At 51.3% G+C, this 20,667-nt stretch overlaps 1 protein-coding gene across 4 annotated transcripts; it reads right to left on the bottom strand.

Annotated features, from left to right (window-relative positions):
• Positions 1-7,578: 7,578 nt before the first annotated feature.
• SNX20 (sorting nexin 20) lies at positions 7,579-16,092 on the bottom strand. Of its 4 annotated transcripts, none has more exons than XM_070451320.1 (4): positions 15,940-16,092; positions 12,670-12,811; positions 11,074-11,754; positions 7,579-9,543 (listed from the first exon to the last, which is right to left on the bottom strand). In XM_070451320.1, the coding sequence occupies exons 3-4, from the start codon at positions 11,191-11,193 to the stop codon at positions 8,875-8,877; spliced, it is 789 nt and encodes a 262-aa protein (XP_070307421.1). In that variant the 5' UTR covers positions 11,194-11,754; positions 12,670-12,811; positions 15,940-16,092; the 3' UTR covers positions 7,579-8,874. The 4 variants fall into 4 exon arrangements, with proteins under 4 accessions (XP_070307421.1, XP_070307420.1, XP_070307419.1 ...); XM_070451319.1 differs by having other exon boundaries at positions 11,074-11,240; XM_070451318.1 differs by having other exon boundaries at positions 11,074-11,240; positions 12,670-12,808.
• Positions 16,093-20,667: the final 4,575 nt, after the last annotated feature.

Genomic DNA, 20,667 nt, shown 5'->3' with positions numbered 1-20,667 from the left:
CTAGGTGGGTAAGCATGAAGTTTCTTGGTCTGCATCATTCACTAGTCTGAGGGCTGAAGTTCATGTGGTCACACCCCAACCCCCAGGCCAGCCCATGGTTTAGCGCTCCAAGGCAGCACAGGCTAGGGGCAGAAGCCTTGGGTTCAAATCCCAGACCTGAGTGCTGCATTACCTGGAGCACAATAAATATTGAACTTGTGTCTGTTGTATTTATCCATTACTTTATAAAAATGTTTTTACTGTGAAATATACCGTAAACAGAAAGAGCATAACTGTAATTGTTTGGCTTAACAAATGATTACACAGCAAATACCCTGTAACCATCACCCAGGACTAAGGACAGAACACTACCCATACCACAGAGATGCTCACTGCCCCCTCCTATCAACTGCCCCGCTGTGCCCCAGAAGTAATAGCCACTCTCTCAACTTTCATAGTACCCTCTCTGCTCTTTTTTTCCCCCTTTCGGTAGTTTTGCCATCTCAGGATGCTTCCTTCACCGCTATCATTTACTTCCTCCTCTTCTTGAACGTCATTCAGTGGAATCACGCAGGCTATATTCATTTGTGTCTAACTTCAGCCACCAAGTCCTATTTATGAGATTTGTCTGTGTAATTGTGAATGTGTCCAATGTTTTCGTTGCTGTATAATATTCCAACATATGTGTGTACCACCATTTGCTTATCTGCTTGACTGCTGAGGAAGATGTGGGTTGTTTCTAGATGAGGATTGTCTGGGTGGGAGTTGGGGGGTAATCCTGCTCTGAAATTCTAATTCATGTCTTTTGTTGATGGTGGTGTCTATCTATCTATAGGGTATATTCTTAAGAGCGGATTTGTGGGTCTTCACAGAGTTATCCACATTCAGCTTTAATAGATGATGCCGGATGTGCAAATGTACCCTCTAACAAGCAAAGCAGATTTCTCTTCTCTGTCCTCTCACTCTCCCTCTCTCCCTCCCATTTACTTACTCATTCAACTCACAGTTGACCAAGTCTCGAGAAGGAGCCCAGGTAGCTAATGACGAAAAGAAGTCAAGTTATGCGGCCCTTCTGTCTCCCCCAGTTCCGCTGGCAGATGGATGGGAAGCCCCAGGTACCAGCTGGATCCTCAAGAGGTCAGAGGTGGGATCTAGGGAGGGGCGTGGCACCCAAGGCCTCCGTCCAGGAAAGCCAGCGGGCAGGGCTTTGTGGGTGTCCACTCCCCCTCCCACCCCTACCCCCCACGTTGGAGAAAGGCCCTCCCCTCCCTCAGAAGCCAGCCGGCCAAACCGCCGTCGGACCTCGGGGAGCGCAGCGCCTTTGACCCGTCCTGTTGCTGGAGGCTCCTGCCCGTCACTACTTATTTTCACCCGCTGGTGTTTCTTAGGAGTTGCGGTATCACTGCCTCCTGCTGATCGGTCCGAGGAGGTGGAGGGGAGGCAGCGAGGAGGCCTCCTTCTGCCCTTTTGGGTGGGTGGGCTGGGGGAAGAGCATGAAGGAGCAGAAACCGAGAAGTGAGGTCCTGAACCCCAAGTGGGTACCCCAAAAACACGGGAGGTGGGAAGTAGCGGTTAAGAGGCAGCGAAGCCGTAGCGCTTTCCCAGCAAAGCTCTTTCTTTTCAGTATTATTTTAACCCCCTTCCGACGGTTTTTCAGAGTCTTGTTTTTTTTCTTTCGAGAGAAACACTCAATTTCCCTCTTGCTTAAACGCTTTTTCTCCAGCGCAACCCGCGAGGCTTTAGGATCCGCCAGTGCAGCAGCGCCATCTGCTGGTTACTTTTAAAATTGCGGAATAGATCCTCGCCAGGTCCCGCCTTCTTCCAGAAAGAACAGATGGAAAGGGGAAAAGAAACATTTCACAACCATAAAGATGATCAGGAAGCCTATAGGCTATGTTCATACTCACTAGAAACAAGGAAACGACACTAAACCATAGGTCCCATTTCTCAGTATCACATTAAAAATAGTTTTAAAATGCTAACATCCAGTGTTATGACAGTTTCAGGGAAATGGGCATCTCTCAGGGGTTTCCCTGATAGCTCAGTTGGTAAAAAGAAAAATTCGCCTGCAATGCAGAAGACCCCGGTTCAATTCCTGGGTCGAGAAGATCCCCTGGAGAAGGGATAGGCTACCCACTCCAGTGTTCTTGGGCTTCCGTTGTGGCTCAGCTGGTAAAGAATCAGCCTGCAATGCAGGAGACCTGGGTTTGATCCCTGGGTTGGGGGGATCCCCTGGAAAAGGGAAAGGCTACCTACTCCAGTATTCTGGCCTGGAGAATTCCATGGACTGTATAGTCCCTGGGGTCACACGACTGAACGACTTTCACTTCGTTTCACTTCATTCACGCTCAGCTGCTAGAGGAGCAGGTTAGTACAGCCTCTCTGGAGAGAGGAATTAATGTTATCAAAATCAGTAGCAGCATCTATGATTCAGAAATACCACTGCTGGAAACTGCCTTGTGCCGTGCTGCTGGACTCAGTCGTGTCCAGCTCTTTGGGACCGCATTGACTGTAGCCCGCCAGGCTCCTCTGTCCATGGGGACTCTCCAGGCAAGAATACTGGAGTGGGTTGCCGTGCCCTCCTCAGAAACTGCCTTAAGCACAAGTACAAAAAAAAAAAACATTGGATCAAGGCATTGGCTGCCTTGCTGGCTGCATTCAGAAAAATTTGGAACCTTACAAGACAGTTAAAATAGCGGTAGCACATACATTAGAAATGTTGTTAGAAATAGCATGGAAGAATGTGATATATTCTAGGAAAATGCTCACGATATATAGATAAAATTTAATCACTCTAATCATCATTTAATTTATCACATTAAGTATACTATAATGGTGGATGCATGCGTGCTCATTCGCTCAGTAGTGTCCAGCTCTTTGCAACCTCATGGACTATAGCCTGCCAATCTTCTCTGCCCATGGAATTTTCCAGGCAAGAATACTGGATAGGGTTACCATTTCCTCCTCCAAGGGATCTTCTCAACCCAAGGATTGAACTCAAGTCTCCTGTGTCTCCTGCATAGTCAGGCAGTAATTCTTTACCACTGGGCCACAAGGGAAGCCATAATGGTGCATACTTCTGTCTAAACGCATAGAACATACAACACCCCAGGTAAACCCTAGTGTAAACTATGGGCTCTGAGTGACAATGATGTGTCACTGTAAGTTCATCAGCTGTAACACACACACCCCTCTGGTGGGGGTTGTTGGTCGTGGGGAGTGGTTGCATGTGGGTGGGCAGGGGGATATGAGAAATATCTGTACCTTCCACTCAGTCTTACTCTGGAACCTAAAACTGCTCTAAAAAAAAAAAATAAAGTCTATTTAAAAGTTTAAACAGTGGATTACAATGTGGAGACTGATTTGTGGTGAAGGCCAGGGGAATTCATTGCAGTCTGCCCTGCCTCTTCATTGTGGTCAGGAAAGGACAAGTGGGTGGGTGTTTCCTACGCATCCTTCAAGTCAGGGCTTTCTGGGAGCCCTGTAGGGGGTTGCCGAGAAGGAACATCTGAGCCTGCTGCTGCTATAGCCGTCTTGGCACCAGGAGCAGAGCGTGTTGAGAGAGAAGGCAAAGCCGAGGAAAGAGACAGAGAGAAAGCGAAAGTGAGAAAGAAATCAGACGAAGATGTCAGGGTTTGAGTTTTTGGCTCCAATCTACCTTGAAGCTAGGCTATTCCTGGGCTTTTCAGAGAATACATTTCTCTTTGTAGATTACCCTGGCTTTCTGTCACTTGTAAATCCACAGGGCCCGTGTGCCCTAAACACGAGCTTCCAGCTCATTCACGTTGCAATTGGCCAGTGACCGAGAAGGGCCACAGCACTATTGGCGTTGCCAGGAGGCTTTCTGTCAGCACCTGGAGCCCTTCCTCTCAACGGGCACGGCCAGGCGGCACCTTGGGGAAGGGATGTCCTGGGCCTGTCTGCTGCTTTCCTGGGCCCGGGCCTGGGCTGAGGCTCCCTGGGCACAGAGGAGTTTCCTGCCACAGGCTTCTGCTTCTGCGTGGCTGCCTCCTTAGGGTCCCCTATGGCTCCTTTCAACACCTCCTCCTCCAAGAAGCCCTCCCTGACCATCTGGGGAGGCAATGGCACCCCACTCCAGTACTCTTGCCTGAAAAGTCCCATGGACGGAGGAGCCTGGTGGGCTGCAGTCCATGGGGTCACTAAGAGTCGGACACAGCTGAGCGACTTCACTTTCACTTCTCACTTTCATGCACTGGAGGAGGAAATGGCAACCCACTCCAGTGTTCTTGCCTGGAGAATCCCAGGGACGGGGGAGCCTGGTGGGCTGCCGTCTACGGGGTCGCACAGAGTCGGACACGACTGCAGTGATTTAGCAGCAGCAGCATCCTGTCCCAGCTTCAGTTTGCTCTGTGAGTGCCTCCCTAGTAATGAGCAGCTCCATGAGGGCAGGAACCTGATCTGTCCAGCTCACAGCTATGCCCCTAGCTCTTCCCAGAGCCTGGCATAGAGTAGGAGCATCATTCATCATTATTTGCTGAGAGATGAGAGGCAGGCAGACATGTAAGGCTAGCGAGGGGCCCTATTCTGCTGACTGGGTGGGTGGGGCTTGTGCAGGGCCTCTTGCAGGGAAGGGCATTGGCTCTTCCCAGGGGACACAGTGACACCAGCTAGAGGACATGCTCCAGGTTCTGGCTTTGAATGAATCAGAACTCTCCCCGCATTTAGGGGGTCTTACCTGAGGTCAGGCTATGAAGCTCAGAGTTGGACCCTGGGTACCACCTCCCAACTGGGATGAGGAAGCCAGGGATGTCAAAGGTGAAACCAGGCCCATGATTGAGGAGCCGGACGGAGAGCAGAGCTGATACGGGGCACGGGAAAGGGATGGGGGCCAGGGCCATGGGAGCAAGGCCCCAGCTGGACTGAGATGATGCACAGAGGACGCTGGATGATCCAAGTCATGTGGTCAGAAGCTTATTTCCCTTGGCAGTAGTTTTCATTTCTTCCGAGTAAATCCAAGAGCAGTCTCAAGGTGGTGATAACAGGTCTCTAAGGCTTGTCTCTGTATCTTCGTTAACAGAGGACATTGGCGGCCACAGACTCAAGGCCTGTCTCAGACCAAGGCCATGGAGGTGTAAAAACAGTGAGTGGCTTCATTGTGTTTATTTTTATAGCCACCTCCGCATTATAGCAAGTGATTCTGATTTTCCACGGAGGCTCATACTAGGAAGTTTCTTTTCCAACCAGAAGCAAAACGGCTACTGGATGCTAGAACAGAAGGCAGCGCTGTTGGGCCCCCAAGGAGGATTCTGGAAAGGCAGTGCAGGAGGACAGGATGCTCTGGAGGCGCCCGGGAGAGTCTGGCTGGGGACATGGCGGGAGAACCCTGCCCCCAGCAGGCGGAACTGGAAGAGACCATCACTGAGCTAAGGGCATGTAGGCAATAAGGCCAGAGCCCATCCTGAACAGAGCCTTCCGCCTGATATATTAGCCACCCCAACTCAGGCCTCAATTCTGACCCTGTTCCCCCAGGTCCAGCTGGGTGACCCTCAAAGGCCTCTTGGAATCCCAGCCCCGGATTATTCTGTCTGCTCTGCCTGCCAGACCATATCCCTCTGATGTGGACACCCCCGGCCCAGGCCTGGAGCTGCCCTGTCTCATTGTGTGACCTTGAGTGAGTCCCCTCTCCAGGCCTCAGTTTCCCCACCTATAAACAGAGAAGAGTGTGATGATGACCTTTAAGGGACCTCTCGCCAGGGACATATTGGCAAACCCTCTTCTCCCAGTCCTCCAATGTGGGGTTCAGGGAGGAACGCGCAGGCTGGAGGTCACACAGGCCTGCACTTAATTTCCTGCTTTTCCCGTTGTTGGCTGTGTGATCTTGGGTAAGTCACTTAAGCTCTCAGGGTGTCTGTGTCCTCGTCTGTTGTATGGGATATGGACATCTCCTGGGCGTCATTGGACCGGCAGTAAGCAGGGAAGCCCTAGACACACAGTAGGGCTCCGAACATGCTGGGGAGCCACGGTTTCCCCATCCTGGCTTGCGGGTAAGGACCTGCCGGCATCCCCAGGCGTGGGGTCGCATAAGGATGATGAATCCAGCTCAAAGGGAGACCACAGGGCTCTGTGTCACCCGGCAGCAGGAGGAAGAGGCTGCTGTGAACGGGTCCCCCCCAGGCTTCAGGGACAAGTGCTCAGAACAGGTTCTGGGTATGGGAGTGACTGGTATGCTAATTCCACCAAGGGCTCCTGGGGCCCTGGACTGGAGCACGTGTACCAGTGAGGGCCCGGGCTGGGAGGAGATGGGGCAGCCAGGAACCCGGACAGCAGACTGCCCAGGCTCTGTGGGTGACTAGCATCCAGGCACCTTCAAGTCAGCTCAACACAGGCCTCAAACTTTCACCTGCCTCCAAAGGAATCACCTTTGAGAAGCAGGAAGGGGAAGGGGCGAGGGAGTCTTGTTAACATGCAGATTCTGGTTCAGAAGGCCTAGGCTGGAGCCTGAAATTCTGCCTGTCTCATAAGGCCCAGGTGACACTCATGTATCTGGTTCGGGGCCCACCCTGAGTACTGGGGGGCAGATGTCCCCCACAGTACTGTGCTGGGGCTCAACTTTTGAGAAGAGTCAGGAGAAGAGTGTCCACCCTCAGTTGCCACCAGAGTCCCCCGGAAAGAAAAACAGCAACACCGTGGGGTGGGACGGGGTCCAGGCGAACAGAAACGTGGCCTACCCTGGTGGGGTCTCAGCGGGCCACAAAGAAAGGAGGGGGGTTGAGGGATTCAAAGACTTGATCCAGGCACCCAAGAAATGAGTGGGTCTCAGACTCCTGCTGCAGAGGTGGACGTCAGGAGGAGAGGGCCATTTTGGGTCACCCCAGGCCACTAGACACCTGGAGTCGATGAAGACACAGTGTGTGTGTGGCAAGAAGAAACACCAGTGGACCCACAGGCCAAGGTCAGAAGAACTGGGCAGGAAGCTTCCAGCTTCACCAGGAGGAGACAATGTGGGAGCCCTGAGGCTGTAACATGTGGGTGGGCCATTTTCAGAAGCCAGAGTGCGTCTTTTCCTTCCTCCGTGGTACCCAGCCCTTCTTTCAGGATACTGATGGGAAAGTCTCCCATACGGTTTCTTAGGTCCCTTCTACCTCGCATAAAGTTTTTGCCTCTGTCTCTACATCACACACATGAACACCATATATGTGTGATTTTGAGATGCAGTCCCTCCCCTTACATTTTAGCACCTCTGAAGTCAATGGCATCTTCTTCTCTATTGGCCTGGATCTATGTTGACTTCCTATAGAGAGACTTCACATCTGTGGTGCCAGGTACCTGAAACACCTGCATAGAAGCTCTTTACCATGACTTCTCTGCATGAGGATTTTGGACCACGTTGTGTGTATTTAGATTCCACACCTGGGTGAGTACCGGTTTGCTGTTCCAAATCTAGATCCCCCACTGTCTCTCAATGCAATATTTGATTCACACCTTTCCTCAACGTTCCTTTCTACGAAGCAGGTTTATTCCACATGGACCGTTACACTGGGAGCTAACTCTTTGCTCTCCCAGCTTTTTGTTGGAAACTCCTAATAAGCTCCCCATACTGGGGATTTTTTTTCTTTCTTAGTGAATATTTGGTGCATCTAACAGTTGATAGCATTTTATATTTGATGAAGAACTTGTAAAATCTGTATAATCTTTTTTACCGTTACAAAAGAATTGCAGCTCTTTTTATTTTTCCATTTACATTCAATTTTCCACATGTCAAGATTTCCAAGATAGCCAGTCTCTCCCACTTAAAAGTGTCTTTCTCGTGGAGTAAATTGAGATACTTGGAGGCTTTCTTTATCTGCGTCAGTCTGTATCCAACCTCCGGGAAGGGGCCGGGTTGGACCACTCCAGGTATCGCCACATGGTGTCGCTGTTGAACACCTTCAGTGCAGTTCCGCGATGGACAACGCTTGTCCATTGTTCTTGGCTGAGCCAGATCTTGGCTCAGGCCAGGGTGGTGCCCCACATTAAGATTCCCAAGTTACAGCCTCTTTAGTATAGCCTGAGAAGCTCAGCTACATGGTTTAGGTCTTCAGGGGCTACTAGCCTGATAGACATACAGGATCCAAACCAGCTTGTATCATTAACTCCCGGCCCTGTGCTGACCCCAGTCATTGGTCTGGAATCCACTTCACTTGGGGACCCCAATCCATTGTCTCTCAAATGGGGGAGATGTTGAGCATTCAGTCTCTTCTACCCAGAGTCCCACTTCCCTGCAGGGCTATTTCTACATAATCCAGAAAGGCCATTCAAAGGACAGCTGCCTTACAAATGAAAAACCCACCCCAAGGCAGTGATTGCTGCTTCTAGACCAGGACCCTCCAGCCTTTCCATTATTGACTTACAGCCCATCCTGGGGTCAGAGCCTTGAGGAGCAGTAGCTGACCTTTTGTTTTGCTGAATTGGGCTGAAACCTAAGAGAGAGGAGCTAGAACACTCAGGAGAGTAGGTGGGAATATTTGCAAGCCAGGTCGAGGAGGGAGGAGCAAAGAGAAGATATTCTAGACCTAAAGAGAGAGGTCTGCGAGGAAACGGATTAAGCTTTGTCTGTGATGTGCAGCCGAAACGTCTCCTCCAGTGGCCTACAGAAACCCCCCAGCAAGGCAGATACGACTCTAAAGTGTTTTTGCAGCTGGGTTTGTGGTTTTGAGATGGAGTGGGCCTGGCATCAAGAGGACACAGGACACATACAGAGGTTTTCAAGGACACCGGGGAGCATCTCGGTTCAACACAGCAGACCGGGGGTGGGGGGTAACACCGGAGCAGAAGAGGGGCCTGTTAAAGTCACGGCCACAAGCTAGAGCCCCAAGTGGCTGACCCGCTCAAAACCAACCCCAATGAGCCCCTGAGCAACGGCGAGCCCCTTCTCCAGCTTCCCCAGCGGGCGGCTCAGGACAGGTACTCCTGGACCGTGAGCTCCTTGAGGGTGAAGCCCCGGAGGGCGGGCTTCCGGAGCTGGCTCTCCTCCAGCCTCTTCTGCAGGGACACGAAGTCCCTGCCCAGCAGGTAGGCCAGGCGGGCCATGGCGTCCAGCAGCGGGGTGTAGTAGCGGTGGCCCTCGCGGGCCTGCAGGCACTGCAGGGCCCGCTCCCCGACCGCGAAGGCCTCCGCGGGCCGCTCCAGGTCGCGGTAGCACACCAGCTTGGCGCAGAGGGCGGGCACCAGCAGCGCGGGGCAGTGCGCCGTGAGCTTCTCCTGCAGCGGCACGACGCGCGTCAGGATGTCCAGGGCCTTGGCGTACTGGCCGGCGCGCAGGCAGCCGAAGGCCTCCTTGAGCTCGGGCCGCGTGAGGAAGTCGATGAACTCGCGCGAGCGGCGCACGCAGCGGATGGCGTAGAGCAGGCTGAGGTACTCCTTGAGGGCCAGCTTGCGCTCCGAGATCATCTCCTCCGTGAAGTTCCCTATCAGGTGCTTCTTGGGGAAGACCACGTCTTCGATCTCTTCCCGGAAAGTCTTTAGGAGTTTCTTCTGGAGCGTCTCGAAATCGGAGTAACGCCGTTCCAGGACGGCTTTATTGCTGTCAAAGCTCCCGGTCTGGATGACCACGATCTGGTACATCTGCGGAGAGAGGGAGGGAGCGCGCCTTTGACGACAGCCTCACCGCGGGGTTGCACTGACCGAGGAGAGCCCGGGGAAGTGAAATAATGATGATGGCCCTGAAAGCCTGCCCTGGAAATGGGTGCTCGTTATCTGCGATTCTGTTTTAAATTGGCTGAGCTAGTAAAAGCGAATCCTGAATGACAAGAAGTCAACCCGAGAATAACAAAGGAACAAGCGACGGAGGGGAGGTGGGGAAGGCATCCTGGGGTAGAAAGGCCACACAGGAACCTGCCCTCCCAGCGAGGCTCTTTGGTGTTACAGGGTCAAAACGGAACTGGGCAGCTAGGATGAATACCATCGGTGTTTTCCAAGTGTGGAACTCCTCGGAGATGGTTTTAGGTAATACACTGGCTGTGATATTATATAGATCACCCTGGAAATGGGTGATGGTTAGGCAGTGATATTATATAGTAAGAAAACTGTTCTTTTCTCTTCTCTTTCAAGAGGATGCCAGTGAAGGGCACAGACTGCTTGGGTAATGATTCCAGCCCACTACAGGCTAGCTGTGTGGTTTTAGGTGGGTACTTGAACCTCTCTGAGCCTCAGGTTTCTTGTCCATGAAATGAGGATAGTGACCTGGCCTGCCTCACTGGGTGAGGATTAAATGAGTTGATGCACTGAAGCCATAATGTGCAGTCAGCACTCCGTGTCAGCTCTTATTATTACTCCAGCCCCTTGGGAGGAGAGGGGAGGCAAAGAAAAGTTTGTGTGGCTCTCCCATTGTCATTAACTTCTCGCCTGACATAGGCTGAGATTCCATTTTAACAGAGAAAGTGAAAAGTTGTTTAGTCACTCAGTCGTGTCTGATTCTTTGTGACCCCATGAGTGAAGTCCACCGGGCACCTCTGCCCATGGAACTCTCCAGGCCAGAATCCTGGAGTGGGTTGCCATGCTCTCCTCCAGGGGATCTTCCTAACCCAGAGATCAAACCCAGCTCTCCCGTCTTACAAGCAGATTCTTTACCATCTGAGCCACCAGGGAAGCCCTTTAACAAAGAAATCAGCCTCAAGCCTAGCTTTCCACTAACCATGGTAACCAGCTAAAATTTAATGACAGCCCTGAGCTTTCTTTCTATTTACTTTAATATTGACCTTTTCTTATGCTGGTTTTCCATTTAAGGTATCTCCCTTGAAATAAATCTATTCATTTTAGAAAATGATCCACTTTACAGAAAAAAAAATAGGTACATAATAATAAAAATTATACAAGGATCTCAAAAACAATGAAGAAGGGACACAGATGATAATAGCAGGTAATACGGGATTAAACTGGGCCATTTGCTTCTTAGGATAAGGGACCTTGACTCCTCCCATCCTCACAGTGCCGAGTGTGGAATCTCACTGTTGGACTGGTTTTTGCCAGAAGAACTCTGAGAGTTAAAGTGTGTCGATCCATTTCATGGTCTGGGAGACTGAGGCCCCACCAGCCTTGCCCAATGCCAGGAAGGAGGCCGTGAAGGCGAGCCATCACTCTCTGGTCTCTGCTTACCACAAACTTGGAGACTTTCCTCTCCTCGATGCGGGCGGAGGTGATCTCGAAGAGCAGTTTGACGTGCTTCCAGCAACATTTCTGGGTCCGCCAGTACTCCTGCAGCTCCCGTGTGGTCATGCTGGAGTTGGAGCTCGGGCTGCCCTGGGCGTCTGGAGACGGGAGCACTTAAGGACCAGTACAGGTTGGTGCTTTAGGGGCAGGGACTGGGGGAGGAGACTGGGTCTGTCTGGGATGGGCAGAGGGAGTCCAGAAGCGCTGTGAATATCCCTCTCCCTCATCCCAAGTCTGGCATCAGCCAGCCTTCTGCGCCCAACGTGGCTGAATTCATCCTACCACGGACAACCTGGAATGGCCCGTCCTCCCAAGTGGCTTCTTGTTGTGAAACGCAGTATGTCTGTGGTCTAGCGTCTACTTCCAGCCGCCACGAGACCCCATGTTCCACATCCAGCAGGGATGTAGCTGGTTGGTTTGCATCCGCCCCACAGCCCTGGCTGATGCTGTGGTCCTCGCCAGCCTGCTGAGCGCACCCCAGCAGATGGTGCGGGGAGCTGCGAGGCTGCCTGGCTCCAGGCTCAGCTTAGCTGACCCCTCCCTCCTCTCTCATCTCATTTCCCACACTCCTTGCTTTTTCTTGCACATGCCAGTTCTTCTGCCGCAAATGCCATCCTCTTTCCCTGCCTGGGAAATAATGGTGTGTCTTAGATCTCACTTGAGCCCTGGGCCATCCTGAGAATCTTGGGAAAGACTGGGATCCTTCCTCCCCGCTAAAAGCACAAGTCACTGTGCATTTTATTTCAAGGGGCACGTGTCCCGGGAGCTCTTTTCCAAACCGTGTCTTTCAAGACCCAGCCCACATATTGCTTCAGTGGCCCTTTGCTGATAGAATAAGAGCCTCCCACCTTGTCCGTGTAGCCTTTTCCGGGGCATCTAAATTGTTTTCTACAGATCTGTTTCCTTACTGAACTGGAAGGCCTGCGAGGTGTTGGACTGATCCTGTTTCCCCGGTGCCTGCATAGCGCCGGGAACAGAGCGGGCGTTCACTGGGCATGTCCTGAAGGGATGCATGAATATGGCAGGCGCTTCCTCCAGGAGGTGGCGCTATAGCAGACACTGTGGGTGCCCGGCCACGCCCCCTTGGTACGCGAGAGTCAGGAACACTGCCCTGGCTTCTATTGGAAGCACTTAGGACTTCCCCCTGAGGGCTTCCTCGGGCCATTGCAGTGTGTTGTGGAGCATCCCTTGACGATGAAGGATGGGGCCAGTGGACAGCAGCCTGGCCTCCTTGCCTGCGGTGGGACAGCTCTGAGGTGTGCCCCATACGGTCTCCCAGATGACTGCCGTTGGGAGTCACCCACAGTGGTCATCTTTTCATCCACACCATGTACTGGCTTCCTATACGCTTCCTCCTCACTCCCCTGCCAACCTCCTGGATAAACCACTTGCGCCAAATCCTTGTCTTAGCGTGTACTTTGTGATAACCCAAGTTAAGTGAGCTTCCCTGTTTATTGTAGCCTCCATGGAAGTACCCCTGTTTGTATTTCAAATGTCTTCAAATGTCTATGCCGTCCACCAGGCCCCAAGCTTCAAGCTCACCTAAGTGGTCCTCAGGTCCTGGACGTGGGAGGTCTGGGCGGGGGGCTGATGCTTTTGGCGTGGTACCTGCCATGTCCTGGGATATGGGTCCTGTCCACCCGGGGCTGCCAAGATGCTTGTGACTTGCCATGCTCCAAGGCTGCTAGGAAAACAAGAGAGAACAGTGAGTGCCCACTCCTGTTGGGGGTCCTTATGGGTATTGGGGTGCCACTTCTGAACCCTCCACTGCCCACCTAGCCCTCTGACCAACTGACAGGTGCTAAACCTAGGTCAGGCCCTTTCCTGGACTGATCAGTCCAAGGCTGAGCAGAACCTTCTCTTATTGTTAGGGTCCTTATACTATCAAGTCACTCTGAATTTTAAATGATGTGATTTCAAGCAAAGGTAATGGCTTTGATGACAAATCAAGAGAAAGACACTGGCTTGTCCAGAAAACTGTGCCAATACTCCATATTATGTTACATGTGCAAATGAAATCTGTGTCCAAAACAGGGACATTGGCATATATCCTTCCCTTCTCTCTCTCTCTATCTTTAAGCAAACATTTACTAACAGCTTGTTATACCTACTTCATACACACGCAGGCTCTTCATATCCACTATCGGATTTAATACCCACAATAATCTGTCACGGGGCTTCCCTAGTGGATCTGATGGTAAAAAATCTGCCTGCAATGCAGGAGACCCAGGTTCGATCCCTGGGAAGATCCCCTGGAAAAGGGAATGACTACCCACTCCAATATTCTTGCCTGGAGAACCCCATGGACAGAGGAGCCTGGTGGGCTACAGTCCATAGGGTCGCAAAGAGCTGGACACAACATGACAAAATAGTCTTGTCATGACTTCAGTAACAGATGAGGAAACTGAGGTTTAGTGTAAGGTCATGTAGTTAGTGAGTGTGCCCAACCAGCAAAGCCTCATGCTTGTGACAGCAGGCTTCACACCCTGCACTCAATACCCCCTCTCTCACTTCATCTGAATCTCTGCATGGTAGGAGTTTCTCATCTCCATGTTATGATTAAGGAACTGAGACTTAAGAGTTGCCAGGATCAAGAGCTGTTAAATGGCGGGCAGGACACCAGCGCAGGCTGGTCTGCCGTCAGCATCCTTTCCCTGGTACTCAGGGGAGGGTGGGCAGCAGGCGTCCTGGGGTTTAGTTTATGCATAACTCTTGTCTGGGACCCAGGTAAGTGAGCAAGATGAGCTGGTGCCTGGAAGTTATTTAACTTTTCTGGGCCTCAGCTACCTGTGAAAGGGGCATAATAACCTTCATGAGGCTGGTGTGAGGGCTAAGTCAGGCACACCATGCAAAGCTTTAGCTCAGGGCTGTGCAGGTCCCAGGCACCATATAATGGTCTCTCTTAGTATCTAGCATGTGATAGACACTCTGGGAAATATTTGAGAAATAAATGCCTCTGAAATTAAGGTGTAGGTTGGAATGGAATTTTAAATGTCTGGGATGAATTAGAAAAAGGGGACAATTAAAACATTGGCTCAGATGGAGTAGCTGGGGTACCGCTTAGGCACAGAAATTTCAAATAGAAGGGTGCAGGTGGCCTCATCTCCTTCTTAACAGGCTTGGATCCCTTAACACGCCCAGTGTCCCTTAACCCGCGGGCGTTCTCCAGGGAGCTCTGTGCTCCTGTCCAGTGGGTAGCTCTCTAGAAACCTCCATCCAGCCTCACCCTAAACAGACAGGAAACCAGAGCACAGAGCAGGGCATGGTTGACCTCGGGCTGCACGTGCTCGAGTACTCCTGAAGGAGTCTTGACCAACTGTGGATCCGTAGACAAGTTATTTAACTCCAGGTCTCAGTTTCCCCATCTGAGAGCTGTGACTACCAACCCTGTCTTGCTGACAAGATGATAGATGGTGAGGAACTGGTTTTCTATATTCTGGGCAGGCAAGATAGCAGATGGTCCACACGCTCTCTTGTCTAAGGGACTTTTGGTAGCCAGGACTCTGGCGGGGCTCAGTGATTCCTGTGGGTACTTCTATGCACCTGCCTCAGTTAGCTCATCTGTAAAATGGGTGATGGCGAGGAGAACTGGTCTCAGTGGTCCGTGATCTAGCTCTGCTATCTTGATCAGGCAGCTGATGCCAGGTCAGAGGCACTGTTTGCCCAGAGACCCTGTGAGACCCCAGGAATGATGGCCTTGGCGGGACATCCCAGTAAAGACCTGGGAAAGCTGAGCATGAACACAGGGCTTAGAATAGAAATCAAATTCAGCAGCCAAAGCCAACTCTTGGAGGTTTCCTTTTATGGGATGGGCTGAGACTGGAAAGTGGCAAGGAGAAAGTTTTCACTGCTGCATCCGTGGAGGCGCTAGTCCTCACTTTCCTATCTGTGAAGTGGGGAAAGCAGTCCTGTCACTCCAAATGCTCTTTGGGGGACAGCTGTACTTGGGGTTCTCTGGGCCCTTCCCTCCCATCTCCCCACCCCGCAGAGCAAAGATGTCTAGACTTCACAATAAAATATGGTAAGTGTTGGTGTTCTTGCTTGGGGGCCTGTCCGTGGCCCAGCGGATAGCAGAGTCCCAGCCCCTCCCCCATGTAGCTCCAGGAGCTGTCTCCCTACTCCTTCCCTCCTGGGCACCCTGAGCATCTCTTCTACCTCCAAGGGCCGCCTGCCAGGCCGGGTCTTCTGATGCTGATGGGCACAGAGGGCTCCCTTCAGAGCCCATGCTACCTCTCTGAGGGCCTGCAGGGGACTTCCCGTCAGGGGTGAGAGGCCAGCAGAGTAACGCACCCTGGTCTGACCCAGGAGCAGAAGGTCCTGGACCTTAGATGGGCACACTCACGAATGTGAGCGTCCATCATAATCACAACTTCCTCGGGGTGGGGATGGGGGTGGAGGTGTCAAGCGCTTGTAAAAAAGCAGACTTCCTGTTCCCAATGTAAGAGAGTCCCATCTAGCAGGTTCTGGGGTGTGCCCTGGATTCTGCATTTTGATCCAGATCCGAGGGCTGTGCTGAGACAGGGCTTCCCTGGCACTTTTTCAGAAACACAGGTGTGGTGGTGTATTCCCCAGGCTCAAGAAGGGGTACAGGGGCGCCTGGCACTTCAAAAGGAACTGAGGTGATGGAGGGTCGAGGAGCTGCTCCAGTATGCTAAGGGGAGCCCCTCATATCTGAGGGAAGCCCCATGTATCTGTCACCAGCCCTTCTCCCTCCCACCCTGCCCCCCAGAGGTACCGAGGGCTGGCCACAGGGGGAAGGGGCTCAGATCACAAGCGGGCAGAGGCCCGCTGAGCTTGGGATCAGACACTGACCTGAGGCCTCTGGTCCTGTGCGTGTCCAGGGGTCCTGGAGACGTGTCACACGGCCCCCTTCAGCTCTCCATTCCAAGATCGGGCTGAGCAGATCAGTGGTTGCCGCTCTGCTAAGTTCCCCCGTCTGAAAACAGGAAATAGGCTGTGTGACCCGCTCCAGGTCGCCCCAGCTGATTGGCTGATGAGAGCCGGTAGTTAATGAACTCCGCTGATAGACTGAGCTGCCCCTCTGCAGGATCTGGGGGGGGAGCGGTGGGCCTGCATCTCAGTTCCCACAGCTTTGCAGCAGCTTGGCAGACCCTCAGGGCTCTCAACAACCTGTAGCATTTGGACAAAAGCTCTTTAATGTTCATTATCCTACCCTAGTGGAGGAGGAAATGGCAAGCCACGCCAGTGGTCTTGCCTGGAGAATCCCATGGACAGAGGAGCCTGGAGGGCTGCAGTCCATGGGGTGGCCGCACAGTCAGACACGACTGAAGTACATCCTACCCTAGTGAGCTGGGCATGGCACGGGCCATCCTGCTTCATGGACAGATGGGGAAACTGAGGCTTGGAGCAGAGAGCTGGTGGGACGTGGAGCAGGGCCAGATGAAGGGCATGGTGGGGTTAGATTCAGAGGGCCTGTCTCTGGCAGAAGATGCATCCCACATGCCCGACGGAAATTACCAGGGAGGCCAAACCTCTGGGCAGTAGTGTGATTTATGGCCACGGTGCTGTGGCCAGAGGGCAGGAGGCTGGGGCCAGACAAAAAAAAATTAAGGTTTTCCAGCATCTCCCCTACTCTCTAAGTCCACCATGGGTCTCTTCCTCCCCCTCCCCAGTCCTGATTCTGGTGGGGGTCAATTCCTCACTTTTCTTTGTAATTTATCACCTACCAACAGATCCCCAAACAACCAAGTTTCATTTTACTCATTTTATTTTTTATTAGCTGTGCTTGGTTTTCACTGCTGTGTGGGCTTCGTTGCTGTGGTTTCTCTGTTGCAGAGCCCGGGTTGTAGCGTGCACAGGCTTCACTAGTTGTGGCTCCCAGGCTCAAGAGCACAGGCTCGATAGTTACGGCACACGGGCTCTGTTGCTCCGCAGCATGTGGGATCTTCCCAGGCTAGGGATCAAACCTGTGTCCTCTGCATCGGCAGATGGATTCTTTATCACCGAGCCACTAGAGAAGCCCCCCTTTCACTAACTTTTTGAGTTAAAAACTGGACCACACATACTGTTTATAGGCTTTGGTGCCTTGCTTCTTTCATTTAGCATTTCTGTGGATAAGATTCATCAGTCTGTATGTGTTTAGCTGAAGTTGTTTTTCTTTTTTTTTTCTCATTTTTCCTGCTGTATTGCTACATTATTTGAATAACTCAGTATTTACCTTTTTTTTTCTTTCTATAGATGCACATTGGGGTGGTTGCTGGTTTGGGCCATCATGATCAGTTCCACTGGAAATATTCTTACATATTCATCCAAGTGCAGGTTTACCTAAATTGAAGTTACTGGGTCTCAGAGTATAAATAGCTTCAACTGTACTCAGTTATACCAAACCCTTTACCTGAGTGGTTATGTCATTCTGCAGTCACACCAGCAGTGTAGGAATGTTCTAGAAGTTTTGCATCCTCACCTACACTTAGTATGGTCAGTTTTTGTTTTTTTTCTCCAGTCGTTCCGGTGGGTGTGCAGTGGTATCTCATCATGGTTTTAAGTTGCATTTCCCTTAATGACTGGTGAGTGTGAGCATCTTTTCATGGGTTAATTTGCCATATTTCTATTGTCTTTGGTGAAAGGCCTGTTCAAGTCCGTTGCTCATTTTTTTTTTGATTGGACTGTTTTCCTCGTGGTCTCTGATATTCTTTATGTGATGATTAGGTACATGTGCTTCTCAGTATCCTTTCCCATCCTATGGTTTGCATTTGTACTCTCTATAATGAGGTCTCTTGAGAAATAGAAGTTGCCAACTTTAAAGCGTTCAACCATATCAATCTTTTCTTTCAATGTTATACCTTAGATATTGTTCAAGCAATGGACTTGAACAGACCTTGGACATTGCTCCTTTATTGTTCTTTATGTTTATTTCTGTGACAGCTGTGAAGCTTAAGATGACTTGAGATGCACGAAGCACTTAGGACAGTGCTGGTACCTAGCAAGTAATATACAAATACGAGTAATTCTTGTTATTCTACAAACATTTCTAGTTCGCCTTTTCATTTAGTGCTAAGTTATGACCAACCTAGACAGCATATTAAAAAGCAGAGACATTACTTTGCCACCAAAGTCCGTCTGATCAAGGCTATGGTTTTTCCAGTGGTCATGTATGGATGTGAGAGTTGGACTGTGAAGAAAGCTGACAGCCGAAAAATTGATGCTTTTGAACTGTGGTGTTGGAGAAGACTCTTGAGAGTCCCTTGGACTGCAAGGAGATCCAACCAGTCCATCCTAAAGATCAGTCCTGGGTGTTCATTGGAAGGACTGATGCTGAAGCTGAAACTCCAATACTTTGGCCACCTGATGTGAAGAACTGACTCATTGGAAAAGACCCTGATGCTGGGAAAGATTGAAGGCGGGAGGAGAAGGGGGTGACAGAGGATGAGATGGCTGGATGGCATTACCAACTCGATGGGCATGAGTTTGAGTAAACTCCGGGAGTTGGTGATGGACAGGGAGGCCTGGCGTGCTGCGATTCATGGGGTCGCAAAGGGTCAGACACGCTGAGCGACTGAACTGAACTGAACTGAATACCCTTAGAGCAAGTAGATTTCGTGTGTGTGGTGTGAGGTAGGAGGTTCAATGTGTTTTTTTTCCCCCCTCATGTTCACCTACTGGCCTTGTTCATTGAAATAAACTGCTCTGCAGCGCCATCGCGGTTATACGAGTATCCACAAATGGCAGAGTCTCAGGAGTTGGGTCATCAATAGTGTGCCTCTGGCCTGCTAACTGGTGAGCCCCATGGGTGCAGGGGCCGTATCGCCCTCACCTGCTCCATGCACTGCCGCAGGGAATGCCTGGTGCGTCATGGCGATGCAGGCTCTGTGTAAAACGAGGCTGGAACTCCGTCTCTTCTCCTCTCTGAGTCCAATCCTAGGCCTGGGATCTGCAAGAGGCCAGTGTAGACTCTGAGCCCTTTTCTGCAGCACTGTGAGCCTCTCAGCCAGCAACCAGCAGCCATGGGGAGGCGTGTGTAGAAGCCACTGCTTCCTTTTCTGGGGACGGGGGATGCTCTTTGGAAATCACCAGCCATGCAGAGGTGTCTGACCTGCATAGGAAGGACCTAGCTGGGCCAGAGTGACCAGGAGAGCCCATGACTGGCCACCTTCCAGAGGTTGGCTTTTCTCTGAAGGACAGGGCTCTGCAAGGTAGACGACCTGTGTGTGTCTACAAGGACGGACAAGATCCCACTGTCATGGGGGTGGAAGGGGCGACAGGAATGGCGTCCCCCCACTGCAGTTCTGCAATCAGATGGTGAAGAGGGAACACCCAGAGGCCCTGGGGACTCAGGAAGGGAAGTACTGTTATCGCAGAGTCTAAGAGACTCTCCCAGAATTCACACTGCTTGGACCTTTCACTGGTCTCCCACCACATCCCCCCTAAACCAGCACCCTCTGTGATCTGCTGGCTGCTCACTTTTTGACCTCATTCACAGCCCCGCCCCCAGCATCACTTACCACACGGCTACCACACGGCTTTCTGTTCCTCAAATGTGCTGCACAGCCTCCGTCCTCGCAATTCCTTTAGCCAGCAATGCCCTTTTCTCGGTTCCCTCCATGATGGGCTTTTCTCCTTTCCATCTCCAGGGGGCAGCTCCATGGCTTGCCTTTGTGCAGCCCTCCTTGATGCCTCTGTCTGGACCCATCATTGCTTTGCTTACTTGTTTAGTGCCCATCTCGAATGCTGTGATTGCGGTGACTTGGTCTGTGTCCGCATTCTGTCCCTAGTACCCACCGCAGCATCTGCCGCTTAATGGGTGCTCAGTAATTGTGTGAATGAATGAATGAGTGGGCAGAGGTTGGTCTGTTGACTCCTGACTCATTGTGAAACCTGGGCAGGCCACCGACCTCTCTGAATGTCAGTTGCTCTAACTGCAACATGAGATTAAATTAACGATCTCTCAGCACCAAAGCATTCCACATTGGGCAAATAATTGAACACTGTAACCTACTACTCACTGCTGCTCTAGGTATGTGACAAGCTTGGGACTCCAACACCGAAACACTGATCTCAGAGAGGCAGCAATGGGCTGTGGCCTGAAGCAAGACCTTAGTTCCTTGCCTGGGAATTGAAAGCCTATGCCCCAACCAGTAACGCTGAAGAAGCTGAGTTGAACAGTTCTATGAAGACCTACAAGACCTTTTAGAACTAACACCCAAAAAAGATGTCCTTTTCATTATAGGGGACTGGAATGCAAAAGTAGGAAGTCAAGAAATACCTGGAGTAACAGACAAATTTGGCCTTGGAGTACAGAATGAAGCAGGGCAAAGGCTAATAGAGTTTTGCCAAGAGAACACACTGGTCATAGCAAACACCCTCTTCCAACAACACAAGAGAAGAGTCTACACATGGATACCACCAGATGGGCAACACTAAAATCAAATTGATTATATTCTTTGCAACCAAAGATGGAAAAGCTCTATACAGTCAGCAAAAACAAGACTGGGAGCTGACTGTGGCTCAGATCATGAACTCCTTATTGCCAAATTCAGACTTAAACTGAAGAAAGTAGGGAAAACCACTAGACCATTAGGT

Source organism: Odocoileus virginianus, chromosome 20 (genome assembly GCF_023699985.2).
Source record: "Odocoileus virginianus isolate 20LAN1187 ecotype Illinois chromosome 20, Ovbor_1.2, whole genome shotgun sequence".
Lineage (NCBI taxonomy): Eukaryota > Metazoa > Chordata > Mammalia > Artiodactyla > Cervidae > Odocoileus > Odocoileus virginianus.
Note: the sequence above shows the minus strand (reverse complement) of the source record. Positions and strands in the feature narration are given on the sequence as shown.